An 18,979-nucleotide genomic window follows, 5' to 3' on the forward strand; every position below is an offset into this window, starting at 1 on the left:
AACGAAAAATCTATTTTCAAAAAGACATCATTTTTTTTTATAATTATTATTATTTTTAGAAGGTAATGCTTATTATAGTGGGAGAGTACAAAGTTTATTTGAAAAAGATATTTTATTATTATTATTATTATTATTAGAAGAAGAAGAAGAAAGAAGAAGGGGATTATTATTCTTAGAAGATAATGCTTATTTTACGGTGGGAGAACTAAAAATCAAATTAAAAAAAAAAAACATCTTTTCTTCTTCTTATTATTATTAGAAGAAGAAGGTAATGCTCATTATTGTGGAAGAACCAAAAAGTATATTTGAAAAAGTCATCTTTTATTATTATTATTGTCATTATTATTAATAGAAGAAGGAAGTAATGATCGTTATTGTGGAAGAACAAAAAGTCTATTTGAAAAAAGAACATTTTTTTCATTATTATTATTAAAAGAAGTAATGTTCATTATAATAGGAGAAGGAAAAGTCTATTTCAAAAATACATCATTTACTATTATTATTATTATTATTAGAAGAAGAAGAAGAAAAGGTAATGTTCATTGTGGTCGGAATTTGAAAAAAACATCTTATTAAAAAGAAAGTAATGTTCATTATAGTAGGAGAAGAAAAAGTCTATTTCAAAAACATATATTTTATTATTATTATTAGAAGAAAAGAAGAAGAAAAGGTAATGTTCATTGTAGCCAGAATTTGGAAAAAACATCTTCTGAAAATGCATCTTTCCATTATACCGAAACCATTGTACGAAGAGTTAACATTTAAAAAGACATCTTCCATATAAAAAGGTATTATACAAGAGAATTAATTTTTTTTTTATAGGATTGTTTTTGGGTAAAAACGTTTAACAATATTATTTTTAATCTAATGAATATTTATAATATTAAAATTATGCTTTTAAAAATATAATTTTATTCTCAACCTTAACATTTAACTAAAATGAATTTTTATTATATTATCATTATTTCTTTCAAATAATTACTTTAACTTTGAGTTTTATTTTAAACTAATAAAAAAGTAAGAGAATATTTCAAACAAAGCCATATATTTATTTTAAAATAGTTAATTTATAGTTTTATTATTATTATTATTAAGTCTAATAAAAAGAAAGGAAGGGTGCAAGAGCCCATCTAGAATAATGGTCTTTATCGAGGGAATTACTATTGAAAAAGACATATTTTCATTATATTGAGTTACAATCTAAAAATGTCATCATTGGAAGAGTTATGATATGAAAAAAGACATATTCTCATTGAAAAGTTACAAAATGCATCTTTTATCTTCCATCTAGAAATGTATTATATAATGTGAATGGAAATATGACAATTTATTGTCCTTCATATCCATAGTGCAAAATTGTAATTCAATTCCAATTTAGATTTTATAATTTTTAAGCATTTAGGAATTGAGTTTTCCCCTAGGAGTTCAATAAACCATTTGGTTGATGGGAAATGATATATATAATGGAAAAGCCAAAATTTTGGTTAAAATTAAAATATGGAACTTGATTCAAATATTTTTATTTTACTTTTCTTTTTCTTAAATTTCTCGATTTTCAGATAAATCAAAGATGGAGCAAAGTAAATTTTGCAAAAATATGAAATTAAATACCTAAAAACTATACAAATCACATTAAATTAATATTAATTAATGGATTTGTTGGTATTTTTTTTTCGTGATTAAGGATAATTTTGGAAAGAAAAAGTTGACAAATAGGGTAGTATAAATTAGCAATACTTTTTTAAATAAAAGTAGTGTCCTATTTTAAAGGGATAGACATAAGGTGAAACAATAATTCTCATGCATTTCACGTTATTCTTTTTATTATTATAGTCAATGTTGATTACGTAATAGGTGATACTATCTAAAACCATGATGCTACCACGTGCATAATTATGCAATTTGAATGAGTAATGATGCGCAATTTAAATAGATCGGGGTGCACAAAAGGTTAAAATCACGATCAAAGTATTTTATTTTATATAAAAAATTAAATATTTTAATCAAGCAAAAACTTAAAATAATAAAATAATATGATAAAAATATTTTTATTTCATATATATGTGATATAAATAAATAAACATTTTGTTTAATATGAATATAGAAAATCTTTATCTCCTAAATCCCTAAATGTATTCTCATTAATGATTTATTGTATAATTATTTTGTGTTGACAACTTTTATACATAGTTAAAAAATGAAAAAGTAAAAAAATTAAATTAAAAAGGTTTAATAAGAAAATGTGTAACCAACATTAAAAAAAATGTTGAAGTGAAAAGGGTGAGGCATTTAGACGGGGAGGAGGAAAAACATAGCATATACAGCAGCCAAAATACTGGTTTTTAACTTTTTACAGAGAAGGGAGAAAAAAACATTATAAGCTTAGTAATTAAAGAATTGGTTGATGGTTTTCCTTCTCAAATGCATCTTTATAAACCAGTGCTGCCATGTAGAACGGGAAAGGCAAGTCGAAGTCTTAAAGATAATAAGCAATCAGCTCCCTTGAGCAGAGAAGACTGCTCAGTGTTCTAATGGCAACTCCAGCTGTGCGTCACATCTCAGAATGCTTTATCAAACCAAAGCATAATTCAGAAGAGTCCAAGGAGCCCTATTACCTGACACCATGGGACCTTGCCATGCTCTCACTCAATTATATCCAGAAGGGCCTTCTCTTTACCAAACCTTCTGCAGTGAATGATCCACAAGACTTCATGACAACCCTCTTGGACAGGCTCAAGGATTCACTTGCTCTCATACTCGTCCATTTCTACCCACTTGCAGGCCGCCTAGCAACCAAAAGGGAGGAGAATCCACCCTCTTACTTGGTCTTCGTAGACTGCAACAACAGTCCCGGAGCTAAATTTATCCACACAGCTGCAGATATGACAATATCTGACATCCTCTCACCAATTCATGTACCCTCAGTTGTTCAATCATTCTTTGACCATGACAGGGTGCTCAACCATGATGCTCACACCTTGTCTTTGTCTTTGCTATCCATTCAAGTGACAGAGCTTTTGGATGGCATCTTTATAGGATGTTCCGCAAATCACAGCATAGTTGATGGCACCTCTTTCTGGCATTTCTTAAACGCATGGTTGGAGATATTCAATGCACAAGAGAAGAATACTTCCATCTCACGTCCACCCATCCTAGAGCGCTGGCTTCCTGATGGTTGTGGTCCAGTTGTCAGCCTTCCTTTCACTCACCATGATCAATTCATCAGCAGATTTGAAGCACCCATACTCAGAGAAAGAATCTTCCACTTCTCATCAGAATCAATAGCAAAACTCAAAGCAAAGGCAAATGCAGAGTGTAACAGCAACAAAATCTCCTCCTTCCAGGCATTGTCTGCACTTGTCTGGAGGTCCATAACACGAGCGCACTGTTTACCACATGAACAGAAAACCATTTGCGGGTTGGCCGTCAATAACAGAAAAAGATTGGACCCCCCCTTGCCAGAGAATTACTTTGGGAACTCAATTCAGATGGTGAGTGGCATTGCAACTGCTGGTGAACTGCTTGAACACAATCTTGGGTGGGCAGCATGGCTCCTGCACAAGGCTGTGGTCAGCCACACTGACAAAGCTGTGCGTGGGTGGCTTGAGTCATGGCTCCAATCACCAGTTGTTTATCAATTAGGCCTGTTTTTTGACCCAAATAATGTGATAATCGGGAGCTCACCCAGATTCAACAAGTATGGGAATGAGTTTGGATTGGGGAAAGCATTAGCACTTCGCAGTGGTAATGCACACAAGTTTGATGGGATGGTGTCATGTTACCCAGGACGTGAAGGGGGAGGAAACATAGATTTGGAGGTGTGCCTAACACTGAACTCAATGAGTGCTCTTGAATCCAACCCAGAGTTCATGGAGGCTGTCTCTATATCATCTTAGGTACTTCAGTTTCCATATATGAATCTGCAGAAACCAATAATGTAGAATTCATTAGAGTCTCTGTTTTGCTGTTTCTTTTTGGAATAAACACTTGGCTTCGGGCTGACATCCTTCCCATATTGCAAATAGGGAAAATATGATTTGATATTGAGACACAGCCATTAAAAAGCAAATATTGGTTGTTATATCAAGCTACCAAAGAATTTCCATCCAAAGAAACTTAAGAAAGATAAAAATATGGGAGGACAAATAGTTCCACATCATATCTATCAAATCCAATCTAAGACCATATGCCCCATCCTCCCCACCCAACAGAGATAGGGTTTTACAGAAGGATGGTAAGCTGTCTTATAGAGAATCAGAGCAGCACTTGTTCAATAGGTACTCCCAATTCATCTGTAGAACACAGCACATTTCAGAAATAGTTGACTGCCATTCTGTGATTGACAATGAACTTCAGTTTCAAGCAACTGATTTCAGTATTTGTCATATTTAACTAGCAAGAAAATTTTTGATTGATCTAAGCTCTCCCTTATGAGAAACTAACATATAACTGATATGCAATGAAGAGCTGTTGACAGCTTGATCACACCCCAAGACCCCAAGGCCATGAGAACCCATTCTTTTGAACTTTATTTGATCTACAGACAAACCATGAGGTTTGGCATCACCTGTTCATTTTGTCAATAATCCCCATTCATGGGAGAATGGTTGCTCTCTTAGAAGTGCATCCCTCCCTCAATTCATTCAACAACAAATTATGTGCTTGCATTATTTGGATACTACTACCACATACTGGAGTTGGTTAATGTTTCCCAATTGGGTAGGACAGTATGATGTCCTGCTTAAAGACATTTCCAAAATTTTAAATTGCACTTGAAGGCATCCAGTTAACACAGGCCCCCAATAAACAAGCAGGATTAGCATTTTATGGCCTTCCAGGTTTCATTGCAAGATATTTTTTTAATCATCTAAAAGAAGTGAATAGATCAGACCACTCTAATAGTCCATGCATGTCAATATGCATAATATACCTCCCAGTGAGAACACAACAAGGTTCTCAATCCACAACATCAGATCACACTTACAGACATAGTAGGTCATCCTTAAAAACCAATCTGTGCAGAGCATGTGTTAGCTGTTGGCTTAAAAGCACACATACAAAAAGAAGTGATACAGTACTTGTCATTTTGGTTCATATGTCTCATAAAAATGGGTTTTAACACCAATCAATGATAGAGGGGGAATAAGTGGTTTTCATCGAGGCACATACATTAGCATAATCACAAAAACTTCACATGGCAGAAAGAGCAGAACAGTGGTGTCAAAGGTAAGTAATTTAGGAGTAGACGCAAAATTGGAAAGGAGATTACACAATGAAACTGATTACCCACATCATCGACATTGAAGAGCTCCTCAAATTGCCATGCCATCTTCAGAGTGGTTCAACAAACAGAATCCTAGCCTTCTCATTTGGCATCTCTGTGGAGTACCTAGCTCCAGTTATAACAGTCCAGATAACATGTCACTAAACTCATGCTTTTATAAGGAAAGAAACAATCAAATAAGTTAGTACTTGCATCCAAAAAAATTTAGCATCAGACCTTGGAGAAGTTGTAACCTCATTAAATTGCACTTGTGCCTATGGGAAAAAGAAGAAGAAGAAGAAGAAGAAGAAAATTAAGTTGTTCTTGATGCCATCAATTACCAACAAAAAATGGATGCTTTGAGGAGTAGAAATCCATTGGAAATGGGTGCAGTTGTACGACTGTTAGAGATAAACTCCATTTTGTATGAAAAACAATAACAAATAATACAAACTAGCTAAAAGTGGAGTCCTATTGGTTCTTCAGTGGGATGATCCAAGGGGTTATGAACAAACCAACCAAAGATCAATCCTTCAGAAGTTGAAAAAGATTAGGGACAGAGGAGAGAATAGAAACAAAGTCAAACAAGCCTTACTAAATCCTAGTGCATGAAACAACAATTATTCCTCTAAAAGAATGTTCAGATAAAATATTACTTCCCAAGCATTGTCCTTGGATGATCCTAAAATTTATATGTTATACAAAACTAAAGAGCAAAGACAACTTTCTAAATTTAAATCTAACAAGAAACTAGATGTCAGCTTGCTAGCATAGATAAAAAGTCAATAGTCTCAGATTAAAGAAGGAAACAAAATATTTTTCAGGACATTAGTTGCTTCAATCACTCTTCAGAAAAAGTTGGCTGAGAAATTTCCTGGGAATCTCCTTGAATACCCACACACTGATAGCCATCCCATCTTTTCCCATTTTCTGCATATAAACTGCATCCCCTTGACAGTTGAAATGCTGAAACTGCAAGAACTCATTTAAAGGAAATAAAATTATTACAACCAATGGAAAAGCTACTTCAATGTTCAATAATTTCTGTGAGAGAAACCCACTGGACATTGGTGATAATTACAATGCAAGTTGGCATTATTATATGAGGGCCCAAGAAAGAGAGAAAAGTCTCAAGAAGACATGATGTTAGAAGCTGATATTCAATCATGAGGATGCTTGCATAGGCCCAAGACAGACAACCAGAAAAGCGTCAAGAAGACATGATGTTAAAAGCTGATATTCAACCATGAAGATGCTTGCAGAGGCCCAAGAAAGACAACCAGAAAAGCCTCAAGAAGACATGATGTTAGAAGCTGATATTCAACCATGGGGATGCTTTCAAAGGCCCAAGAAAGACAACCAGAAAAAGCTTCATGCATGATGTTAGCAGTTGATATTAAATCACGAGGATCCTTTCAAATTAGTGTGGCCCTCAGAGCTTAGCTTCAGCCATATGTTCCATATAGGGCCTTTTTTACCAAAGGGATCACCTTAAAACATCAAATGAAGCATGGCCAGAAGTTAGAACCTTACTTGGATCCTTCAAAGCAATCTCAAACATATCCCAGATCTTTTACTGAGCCTTCTTCATTTAAATGGTATTGCAGCCACTCCCCAGTGGAACTGCCAGCAGGCTCAAGCCCTTTCCCTTCTACTACTCCTTCCCAACTACAGCATTTCCAAATTCACATGATTGTTCACTTTTGACAATTATTACCTGTCTCCATTGATCTTTAAGAAGATGGAGCAATCAATTGAGCAATTCACAACCCTTAGGTCTGTTAGAGCATCATATACATTGTGATCTAAATCCTTACAACTGAACCTTATAGAAAAATTGGTAATTTAACATTGTATCAGAACTCAGATTAACTTGAGGTCTCAGGTTGAAATCCTCTAAATTTATGATTTGTCTGTAGATATTGCTGCCCGTGCCATCCATGCGCCAGTATAGGGCCACACCTTTCAACACACATGGAGGTTTATCTGCAGCTACCACTACCTGTGTCACCCACGTGGAGGGGATGTGGGATGTCCTCCATTTCCATTGTTCTTCGAGGGTGCATTATAGTCCAACCAGATAAATAGAGTCATATTTTCTAACAGCTTACACATAACCAAATATTTATACTTAAATTTCTTAAACTTCAAAGGAAAACCAAAATCTTACCGTTGACAAATATATTACCCAAACACCTCTGTCATATTATCATGCATAATTCAAATGTATATCTACATGTTAGAATCAAGCGAAAGGTCGGAAGCAAGGAAAACTTAGCTAGATAAAATTGCACTTCTTAACTGGTTAATAAATCCAGAAACCAGAAGGGAACATCACACCTATAACTTTAAAACGCTGCAGCACCAACAAGAAAGAAAGATTTGAAAACATCTATGCCAATGGATTGTGGTTCATATGAGTTTGGTCGTAAGGTAAACCCATAAATTTAATAACCAAATTCTTAAACACAAAAATTTGACAAGGGTGCTTGATGAATGAGCACATCTCAGAGCATCAATTGAATAACCGTGCTTTAAATCCCATCAAAGAAGCGAATGATCCAATAGCTGATTGATGCTATGAGCCAGATGTATGACAAAATGCTTGACAGACTCTCAAATGAAGGTCCACAAGAAACCATACAATGAAAGAACAATCTAGTGAGCAAACAAGAAAATCACCTCGTCTCTCGATTAAATTTTCTCATTTGACCGAATTTACAAAGATTTAAAGTTCAATCAAACCCAAAGATAGTCATTTAAATACGATTTTCAGTGCCTGGAATTATCAAAATTACAAAATAATCATGAGTGTACCAAGGGAGCAAGAAATTCTCTTGGCCTACAACGTGACTGAGATGAATCCAATGCAACCTGATTTTGGATGGATTCGGGCAACTCACCCCCTCAAGCGACCCGGACCCTATCTTTTGTTTGATATAAAATTGAAAATTAAATATCATAACATCTATAAATTTGGTTTGATATCAATTTTAAGAAACCTTTTTAACATTTTTAACATTTTAAAAATTTTTATAATTCAAGTGTTAAAAATAAACATTTTTTAAAATCACTATCAAGTATATTAATTTATAACTTATATTTAGAATATATAAATAACTAAATCAAAAATAATTTTAAATACCATAATACAATTTTATGTAGTGGTTTGTGGTTTTGTTTTAGTTTCATCTTATTTGGAAACTTTTAATTATTATAGTTATTAAATTGATTGAAATTTTTCTTCACAATGATAGGTTTTTTTTATTATTGATACCAAACTTAAGTTTCTTCTCAAAATATGGCCTTTTGAAATGAACTAAAAAATATATATATATGATTATATTAAAAAAATAATGAGGAAACCATTCTAATAATTATCTTAGACAAGTACAAAGACTCTTGCAAATCTTGAAGCTGATTTTAAGTAGCATTTTTAAAATCCTTATTTTTAAGAATTTATTCGTTTACATTTAATTTGTAAAATTTGTTTTACTTTACTTTTCTAATCTTTGTTTAAAGCTAAAATTTTATAATAATATAAAAACAAATCATTTTATTTTTAAGAAATTTATATAAACATGCAATATTTGCAAAATATGGATAAAAAGATAATCCTAAAAAGTCATTTTGATGTAGCATGCATTTTAAGAAAAATAATTTTCATTTCATATATTGAAATGGTAACACCATTTCAATCTTAAAGTAATACTCTTTTAGATTTAAAGTATTTTTGTTGGTTGAATAATATACTAGTTTTATGTGAATTGAACTTATATGAATGATAATCCATATACACATATTGTTGGATTTAAGGGTATGGAAACAAATTACTAGCCTAAAAGACACAAACAAAGAACATAATTTATAAAAATAAAAACTTATCGACTGAGGCGTAACAAATATTGTCCTTAAAATAGATTCACCATCCTCGAAGACGAATTCGGTGCACTAGGTTACCAGTAGTCTACCTTCAGAATTCAACAACCATATTTTGCCTTGAGTGCACTCTATAAGCAAGATGTGTGCAATTCGGGTTTTGAAAAAAAAAATCCTCTAAATAGATGTATGAAAATACTCGTTGAAAAATTCTCTAAAAAAATGGAATTCATAGTGAGGGGTGACCTGCTTTTATAGGCCACTAACATGGTCTCAATGAAAAACTACTTGTAATCAGAACATGACTCAAAGTGGGAGGAAAATCTACTTATAAGTGGAATGGGACTCCACTAGCATACTCCAAAAAAATAAAAATAATTCCCAATAAGACTTTTCCCAAAAATATAAGACTAATAGAATAAAATAAAAATAATTCCCAAAAATAAAAATAAAAATTATTTACACTCTTTCTAAAATCCCCACAAAGTATAAACATAATTTTTTTTTTTTTTTTAGGAAAAAAGAATCCAATGTATCAGTACTGGTGCCTAAAGGCTATGAACCAGTCTTAGGACAAATAAGTATTGAATCACAAAACACGGTGAAAATAAATTTCTATGAACCGGTGTTTCTTGATGTAACTCAAGGACTTTTATCCACATTGGTTTTCTCAACTTCACTACGAGTTGTACAAAATGGATTGACACAAATAGGTCATGAGCCCTGCCTGGATATTCATGAGAACTCTAGAGAACCTGCCTAAGTTTTCATAGGAAGCGACCCCACCTCTACTTTCATATAAGTGAATCCATCAAGTATGTTATGCATTTAAACATACCATCCATAAGGAATATGATATTCATTAAGAGTAAACACTCAACCTTAGTCAATGTAGAATACGCTCTATCTACACCATAAGGATGAACTCTCATACAATTATAGATGATAAAGCACCTTAAGTCAACAAGTGATTTGTTATTACCCATATGAATCTACTTCATGGAATTTTCATTTTAATAGGTTGGGTTGCCACCACTCTTAACTTTTGTAATAGGCATAAGCCCCATCCCCCTCGATGTTTCTTCCACTAGTTTCTTGTTTAGTGGTTTTGTCAAAGGATCGACCAAATTCAACTATGACTTCACAAATTCTAGGGATATAACCCATATTTCAAGCAGCTGCCGCACAATATTGTGCCTTAGGCGTATATGCATGTTCTTCCCATTAAATATTTTACTCTTAGCCTTACCAATTGTTGATTGGCTATTACAACGCTTAGACACAGACGGGGTTGGTCTCGTCCATAAATGAATATCTACTAAGAGGTTTCTAAGCCACTTAGCCTCAGAACTTGCCTTTTCTAAGGTAATAAACTTAGCCACCATAGTAGACCGAGTAACGCAAGTTTGCTTGGCAGACTTCCAAGAAACTACACTTCCACCAAGGATGAAAACAAATCCACTAGTGGATTTCATCTCATCTAAATCTGATATCCAATTTGCATCACTAAATCCTTCAAGGACACTTGGAAATCCAATATAGTACAAACCATAGTTAATGGTGCCTTTCAAATACTTAAGGACTCTACGAACAACAGTCCAATGGTCCTGATTAGGACTTTAGGTGTGCTGACTTAATTTACCTACTGCATAAGTAAGTCAGGTCTGGTATAGTTCATTAAGTACATTAGGCTCCCTATGATTTGAACATACTCTATTTGGGCAACACTATGTTCTCTATTTTTCTTCAACTGTGAGTTGGGATCATAAGGAGTTGACACTGGTTTACAATCAAAGTGTTCAAACTTCCTTAAGATCTTTTCAACATAGTACTCTTGAGAAAGTTTAAGCCCATTAGGTGTTCTAGTTATTTTAATTTCTAGAATCACCTCTATCTCTCCTAAGTCTTTCATATCAAACTTAGAACCTAGAAATTTATTGTAAGGTATTCTATTTTGAATATGGCATGCAGATAGGATAACTTCCCCCCACAAGTTCAAGGGTGCTCCTGAAATTACCAACATTGCATCAAAGGTTTTAAGTCAGTCAAAATGTGTCCCAAGTTCACTACATCAATTGCAGAGAAAGCCTTTTCTTGTCATCCCTTAAAGAATGTCCCATTGAAGGGATCAATTTTAGAAGTGTCAAGATGGGTGTGAATTAGGGAAGCTTTCATTTGAATATATTTCAAGATTGTTGGATTTAAGAGTATGAAAACAAATGACTAGCCCAAAAGACACAAACAAAAAACAAAATTAGTAAGAATAAAAACTTATCGACTGAGGCATGACAAACACTGTTCTTAAAATAGATTCACTCTCCTCGAAAACGAACTCGGTGCACTATGGTACTAGTGGTCTACCTCTAGGATTCAACAGCCAGATCTCACATTGGATGCACTTTGTAAGCGAGATGTGTAGATGTATGAAAATACTCTCTGAAAAACTTTGAAAAATTCTCTGAAAAATTGGTATTCATATATAGAGAATGAGGGATGATTTGTTTTTATATGTTACTAACATAGTCCCAATGAACATCTACTTGTAATAGAACATGACTCAAAGTGGAAGGAGAATCTACTTATAAGTGGAATGAGACTCCACTAGCACAATCCAAAAAATAAAAATAATTCCCAATGACTTTTCCCAAAAATATAAGACTAATAGAATAAAATAAAAATAATTCATAATAGGACTCTTTCAAAAAATAAAAATAAAAATTATTTATACTATTCTTACACATATAAGAGGTGTTTTGGAATAATGTGAGGTAAATATTATTCTAGTGCATGAAATGAGAATTATTCTCTCTAAAATACTCTTCCCATGAAAATAATTTTTGGATTATCTTTTCATCTTTATTTTGTAAATGGTGTATGTTTACATAATTGACATTTTATTTTTAAGCAGATAATATATATTTTAAATTCTCCTTGTTTACCTTTTCAAATTGCCACTGCCCCAATGTAAATAAAAGTGGAATCTTCGTAGTATAAGAACGAAATATTCATGTGTTTGGATATGAAAATTATTATATGTACGAAAACATAATTTTTTGTGAGAGGGAAACAAATGAGTTGACTTGCTCCTTACCCATGATTTTTTATTGCCTTCCAATATTTGAAGACAATATAACCATGTTAAGACTTAAGAGAGACTCATCTTGTCTGATGTAATTGTTTTTATTTATATTAAAATATATTTTCAGAAACTATTTATTAGAGAAAAATTTAAAGAAAATTCGGCGTCTCCAAGCACATCCACCGGCTGCTATGACATAGATGATCCGAATCCAACGGTTCGAAATACGGTGGCAGAACTTGACCCGGTCAGACCCTTATCAATATGGGAATCACGGTCAACGTCTTACTCGTAAGATGGCCAATAAGAAACGGCCAGCTCGGCAACATTCTTAAATTTTCCACATTCGATGCACAAAGTCGACGTATGAACCATCACCCCACCAATCCAAAAGCAGAAGGTCGTATTCTGACATTTTTATAAGTATTGGGATTCGTGGATGGGACATGGTAGCGGGCCACGTTAAGAGGAGAACATACTCTTGAGTAATAGCCCATCACACATAGACGGAGAAACTTAGCGTGCACGTTTCTGGGAGGCCTATAGAAGGTGTCAAGGACCACTCTCCCCAGTCCTCTCTTCTTTGATACTCGACTGGGGATCTCAGAAAATCTCCCATTGATGGGAGATCAAAATAATTCGCAAACGACGCCGCTTCAGCTACCGCCTGGTTGCAGATTCCATCCTTCTGAAGAACAGCTCATCCGCTACTACCTCACCGGCAAGAACACCACCGGCGCTCTCTCTTCTTCCGATCACAATGTCTTTGGTTTCAATGCGATCGGAGAGCTTGATTTGTACGGTTACGAGCCTTTCAATTTGCCTGATACAGCGTGCTTTGAGTTCGGCCATGGAGGAAGGAGGAGGCATTGGTATTGTTACACGGCTAGGGTTTTGAAGGAGAAAGGAAGGAGGAAGGCTGGGGGTGGGTTTTGGAAGAGGACGGGTAGGGTTAGGGATGTGGTGGTTGGGAAAGACAAGGTTACGCTGGGGAGGAGGACGACTTTCGCCTTTTATTTGGGCAATTCATCGAAAAGCGCGGTGAGGACCGATTGGGTCATGTTTGAATATGCCCTAGTCGATCACCTCAAGGTACTTTATATAATCAGTGTTGATTTTATTCTTAATTTCTGTTGTTCATTTCCATTGAAATACACGTGCTTGTAAGTGTAGTCTCTGATTTGAATGCACCAATGTTGTTGGCTAATTGTTGCGAGTCCCAATACTTTGCAGTGTGGAAAACTGCCTTGTGGGGCTTTGATTCTTTCGTGTCAGCAATGTGTCTTATTTCATGTTTGCTGAATGTGTGTGTGTTTCTTCTTTTTGATAAGCATGCTTGTTTGCTGAAGATTGCCAATTGGTGAAACATAAAGCAGATACTAAAATATTAGTATCAATTTCATGCTTTGAAAATTTTAGTGGCTTTAGTTTAGATGCTCTTAATGATTTGGAAAGTTTCATTTTGCATAATTAAGCATTGTCAGTGATGTATGATGGTGATGGAGATTATAGAATTGAACTCAATGCACGGAATACTGCACTTAAAAGGCCTGAGAATGACCTAGTTCCATCTTTACCCCCCTAAATGTCAAAATACTTGTTTGGTAGCATTAATAGACATGTCCTGCTAAATTTGATGTGTTTGATCAATATTTCTAAAGATGTTAGGAAGTGCCTCAATTCACTTGGCACTTTTGAGAAACAATTTCCCCATGATTTTGGAGTTGCACTGACTGCAATAGCCAAGACCAAAAATATGAATTCACCGTCTCCTATCTATCCTACATAGAAATGGAAGGTTATATTTCTATTACCAAGTTTTGGTGGCATGTTAATATCACTTGTTATCATAGTAGTGGCGAATAACCTTGTAATACCAATTCAATTCCAAATAATTGGCATTGTTAATATGAAGTGTTGGGCTTTCCAAATTCCTTAAACAAGATTCCCTGATGGATTTACTGGGTAGTACTCCATAACCTAGGCTCCTGATGTCCTAGAATTAGGATAAATGATCTCAACTCTGCACTTTTTTTGATAGGAGAAGGAAAATTTTATGCATAGGGTCAATCAAAAGGGGGACTAAGGCATACAAGAAGTATATAGACGGTGTCAATAAAAGAAGGTAAAACAAAATCATTGATATTGAAGTCACATCTGAGGATCTTCTAGCCAAGTGCAAGAGCTTACATAAGAATGACATTTTAAAGGTCTGGTCTGACATTTCCATATTTTCAAATGATCTTCCATTTTTCCCTTTACAAATACTCCAAAAAAAGGCACAAAGGAGTTGTGTTCCACACTTTTATGTGCCTCTTCCTCGCAAAAGTCCCATGCCAGTTTAGAGGAGTCTCTAATGGCCACTCCACTTTAAATATGGAGATTATTAAATGCCACAAGACCCTTGATTGACTATGAAGAAGGATGTGATAAACTGATTCTTCTTCTTCCCAAAGAGAGAGCAATGGTTTGCCAAGGATCAAGCTCTCCTACTTTGCTGATCCAACATCAAAATCTCCACCAAATCACTTCCACTCAAAACATCCCACTTTTGTGGGATGCAAAAATTCCAAACCACTGCCATAGGAAGAGCCCCTCCTCTTGCCAGTAGCAAAAAAGTAGAGGCAAATTTGACTGAAGATTTCCCATCCTTTGTATCCTTCCACATCAACTAAGACTTTGAGGCAACCAAGACAAGAAGTGGACCTTTCCACGAAATTCCTACTAAATGGAGAATGATTCCACCACCATACTTCAGAAGAACTATAAGAGAAATATCTTTTTGTTATCTACGCTATAGTACTCATGTATCAGCAAACAGAAAAAAATTGAACTGGCATTTGCAAATATATTTTTAAGAGAACTAGCATCTTAAGTCTGCTCAAGCATCAAGTGAAGGGTTGCTATCTTCTGCCAAATAGGAAAGTAGAATGCTGATGCTGAAGGAAAATGTTTATATGCTGCATCCACATGATTTTGATAACTAATTTATGCCAATAACATGTTTTTATTTCAGTGAAACAGCTTTTATTCTGCACTAGTCCTGTTGCAAACTTTGGTATGCATTACTCTTTGCAAACTTTGTTGGAAGTGAAGTCATTCATGAAGGAGACTGGATATGCATTTCTTCACTGTTTATAGTATTCATGGACCTAAAAATACAAGACAGTAGAAATAGCCCTAACTCCCACTTGGATCGCACAATCCTACTAACTGTACTATCTTGGAACAGCAATTTGAATTCATCGATTCTTGTTGTACTTTGCAGTCATGCTATGCTAGAAACATCTTGATCAACAGAAGTGTAGATTGCAAATGTGATTAAGCTTAAAATATTCATTTGATCGATTCAAGTAACTTGTTCATCTTGTCAATCAATGAGTCATTCTGATATGTTTTATACTACAATGAAGTGGCTTCTTATTCTTTCATCTCCACCATAGATGATGTCGTATTGATATAGTGAAGGTCTTCTTCTATTCAGATAGGATTTTACAGAAATAAAAAATTGTGGGGGGTTGATGGTATTTTTGGGTGGGCAGAGAGTGGAGGTTGCTTGCTCAATTTTACAAGATTGTCTTATATTGCTGTTATGGAATCTCAGATTTTTACCATCCGCAGGCTTCTTTTGTCCTATGCCGAGTATTTGTCAAATCTCCAAGTGGAAACAATGCATCAGACCATGTTATAAGTTCTTGTGGTGAAGAAAGTGTTTCAGCAGTACGTCATGTTGGTATTCAGCATGATGGAACCGCAACATCTGACATTGTTGAAGCTAACGTGCATGGTGACAACTCTGTTGACACAAAAAATGAGATCCCTAAGATTTCAGCAAGATTGGTTAGTGAACTAGATGGTCAAGTTATGACTCACCGGGGGTTTGTTGCCGACTTTAACTTTCCCTTGGGTATTCAGCCACATAATCCTGTAAGACTTCAGCATTTTCTCTTGTTATATCTAGACTCAAATAGTATCTTGTTCATTATCATGCTCCAGGTATTACATTCTTTGATGAAACTTCAATACCATAATATATATTTATGTTGCACATGCCATTCACCATACTTATTTTATACCAAATTTTAATATTTTTGATAGGTAAACATTTTTTTGTTTTTAATTTTTGTCCTCACTGGGAGTTAAACTGGAATCTCTCCAGCCACACTTCAACTCCTTACCACTGGAGCCAGTCCTCAAGGGCTTGTTATACTATTTGTTTTCTACTTCAGAATGTTGTTTTTCACAATGTAAGCAAGTTCATGATGTAATTTTATTTTTTTTTTTGCTGTCACCGATTACAAACTGCCATATATGCAAAAGTTCACTCTTTTTTTTTTCAAGACTTGAAACATGTATATGGAAACTAAAAAATCGTATATCAATGCAATATGTAGTCTTTTGCAATGCAATTTGTATGAGGTTACAACTTGCTGTCCTCATGAATGTTTTCTTATCATTGCACAGATTTGGCTGATGTTTGAATTATGATTGACTGCAGTGGAAAAATTTGCAGTCAATGGTACGAAGAATTCACATATATCCACAAAAAAATTTCAAATCTCAAATGTTCATATTAAGTTATTAACCTGAAGCTGCTATTGTGGATGTTCCAACCCTTTTGAAATTGGGATTGGACTTCATAATTCTTTTCTTGTACTCCCTTTTAGTTCCCTGCAAAGTAGTTTTCTCTGCTCATTATTTGAATTCTGTAACTTTTTCTTTAATATTCACTCTGATTAACATCCATATTTTAGTGGCAGAACTGAAATTTCTATTGCCTGATTCTGCAAATGAATTTTTTAACTGAGCATGCATGTATTATGTATATTTATCCAGTTCCCATGGCCGTATATTCTGTTCTCTTCATACTAATTCTTTGTCTTCCTTTTTCATATTAGCAACATTCCTCAATGTGTCATGAATGGTGGGTGGTGTGCAGGTGATGTCAACCAGTGGTGGCACAAGGTTTGTAGATGGTACGACTCAAGGGTTAATGTCCATTCTAGAGGAAGATTTCATAGAGTTGGATGATCTTGTTTACCCACTTTTGGGCATTGATCAGTCAGGATAGACATTGAAATGATTGGTTAGACATTAAAGCATTTGGTTCAAGAGAACGGGGTTAAAAAATTTTGATGCTTGGATTAAATTATTGCCTTAAAATTGATTGGCCATGGGGTTTAGATAATCCCCACAAGAAAAAGGAAGGGATTTAAATATTGAAAGTGCTTTAGATAGCATCAAATGAAGACATATGCTGTCATTTGTTGTGAAGTTGAGACACCCGGCAAAAGAAGAAGGCTGTGAAGTTAAAAGATAAGTCATGGCAGACTGGCTTTGCCTGTCAAGGTAATTATGCAATTTTATTTAATCTTCATCTTTCAATTTTGTTTTAGGTAAAGATTGGTGATTCTCATTTGTTTATCCTTCTAGGTTTGATAGGCATTTTTCTCCAGAGGAACACAGGAGATTGATATATTTTACGAAGCCAATCAATCAGTATCTGCTGCTTCACCTGGCTTGGGTTGAAGGAGATTTTTCTTTATCACTGTTCTCATGTATGGGAAAATTATATTTTCCCTGCGGGCTGTAAATTACCCCTGCCTTTTAGCAAGACTATTGCTTTTAGCTTGATCTAATTTCCTTTACCAAATTTTCTTGTTAAGGTAGATAAAACTATTAAAAGCTATGGATTGCAATGGAGTATGATAGTAATTGTGGGTTGAGACTACTGTTGGATTATGGAGTCATGCTTCTGAGTTCTGAGAAAGACACACATGATTAGTAAGCTCTCACAATCTCCATTTTTTTTTATAGAATTTGCAGAAGAGGTGAAGATGAATTTAAAACTCTGGTGCAACAACTCGGTAGTTTCCAGGATTTTAATGCGATGATCCACCATCTTTATTCCAAACTTTTCTTCTGAAGAGGTTGTTGACACGTCTTTTGTCCAGCAAGAATAGAGCCACGTGTATCACATTATTTGATGTAACTGGAAACTCCACTGCAAGAAATGGGGCTAAGGGCAAGGTTATTTTCAATATGAAAACGCAAAACCCTTGGGATGTTAGGACTTTGACGTTGTCGACAGCCACATCAATATGTGAGCCATCTAGACGCCTATTGTTCTGGCGTCTGGATTCCTATCCATTAAATTGCATCTAAGACGTTTTCATCAACCCTACATTTCTTGTCATTACTTGGTGGTGGTGGTAGTGGTGGTTTAACAGGTCAATGGGCGTTTTACTGTCGTTTATTTACCCCCTTCTCGTGTTCGACTTTTAAATTAAAAATGAACTCGCTTTCAACGTGTATAATCATTGTCACTCATGCAATATTTTCATCTCTCCCATATGGTCACACATGCTAATGGCGGTGGGTCATCTTAATCCTCATGCCCAGTCCATTCAGACCCAGGGCGGTTCATGAGTTTTTCCTCAGCCAAAATTAAATGATTCAATCACCACACACACCCACCTTTCCAGAAAAGGATTTAATGGTGAAATGATAAAAGGATTAGGCCCCATTTTGATGCCAACGACCACGCCTCTTTGCTTGAACCACTCGACTCCTTGTTTAAGACCCCACTCTATTCCCATTTTCCACACAGCCGCACTTGGTGAAGACCTCTTCTTCGACGTTTGCACTTGAAAGCCACATTCATTCACTCAAGTGGTTCACAAAATTGCGCCTCAAGTTGTCAGGGTTCCTCGCCAAGTGCTCACCTTGTCTGACCTCAAAAGCACGTACAATAAAAT

At 34.9% G+C, this 18,979-nt stretch overlaps 2 protein-coding genes and 1 long non-coding RNA gene across 4 annotated transcripts; 2 read left to right on the forward strand and 1 right to left on the reverse strand.

Annotated features, from left to right (window-relative positions):
• The first annotated feature begins 2,531 nt into the window (after window positions 1-2,531).
• On the forward strand, window positions 2,532-3,896 carry LOC117906265 (uncharacterized acetyltransferase At3g50280-like). Its single transcript, XM_034819242.1, has one exon. The coding sequence runs from the start codon at window positions 2,532-2,534 to the stop codon at window positions 3,894-3,896; it is 1,365 nt and encodes a 454-aa protein (XP_034675133.1).
• A 161-nt stretch (window positions 3,897-4,057) lies between these two features.
• Window positions 4,058-8,171, reverse strand: LOC117906266. Its single transcript, XR_004649789.1, has 2 exons — window positions 5,291-8,171; window positions 4,058-4,292 (listed from the first exon to the last, which is right to left on the reverse strand). It is a non-coding gene; the product is annotated as an uncharacterized LOC117906266 (long non-coding RNA).
• Window positions 8,172-12,760: 4,589 nt separating this feature from the next.
• LOC117907894 (NAC domain-containing protein 72-like) lies at window positions 12,761-17,991 on the forward strand. 2 transcript variants are annotated; one of them, XM_034821573.1, is made up of 4 exons: window positions 12,766-13,313; window positions 15,843-16,148; window positions 17,161-17,570; window positions 17,655-17,991. In XM_034821573.1, exons 1-3 carry the CDS (start codon window positions 12,843-12,845, stop codon window positions 17,290-17,292), a joined length of 909 nt encoding a protein of 302 aa, XP_034677464.1. In that variant the 5' UTR covers window positions 12,766-12,842; the 3' UTR covers window positions 17,293-17,570; window positions 17,655-17,991. The 2 variants fall into 2 exon arrangements, with proteins under 2 accessions (XP_034677465.1, XP_034677464.1); XM_034821574.1 differs by lacking the exon at window positions 17,655-17,991 and having other exon boundaries at window positions 12,761-13,313; window positions 17,120-17,251.
• The last annotated feature ends 988 nt before the right edge of the window (window positions 17,992-18,979 follow it).

This window comes from Vitis riparia, chromosome 18, assembly GCF_004353265.1.
Source record: "Vitis riparia cultivar Riparia Gloire de Montpellier isolate 1030 chromosome 18, EGFV_Vit.rip_1.0, whole genome shotgun sequence".
Taxonomy (NCBI): Eukaryota; Viridiplantae; Streptophyta; class Magnoliopsida; order Vitales; family Vitaceae; genus Vitis; species Vitis riparia.

What these genes read in the sequence shown, in the direction of transcription:
- LOC117906265 (XM_034819242.1), top strand. Translation starts at nt 2,532, where the DNA reads ATGGCAACTCCAGCTGTGCGTCACATCTCAGAATGCTTTATCAAACCA.
- LOC117907894 (XM_034821573.1), top strand. Translation starts at nt 12,843, where the DNA reads ATGGGAGATCAAAATAATTCGCAAACGACGCCGCTTCAGCTACCGCCT. An exon ending in CCCTAGTCGATCACCTCAAG is followed by an intron (nt 13,314 to 15,842) that starts GTACTTTATATA and finishes TACCATCCGCAG; the next exon opens with GCTTCTTTTGTCCTATGCCG. An exon ending in GTATTCAGCCACATAATCCT is followed by an intron (nt 16,149 to 17,160) that starts GTAAGACTTCAG and finishes GGTGGTGTGCAG; the next exon opens with GTGATGTCAACCAGTGGTGG.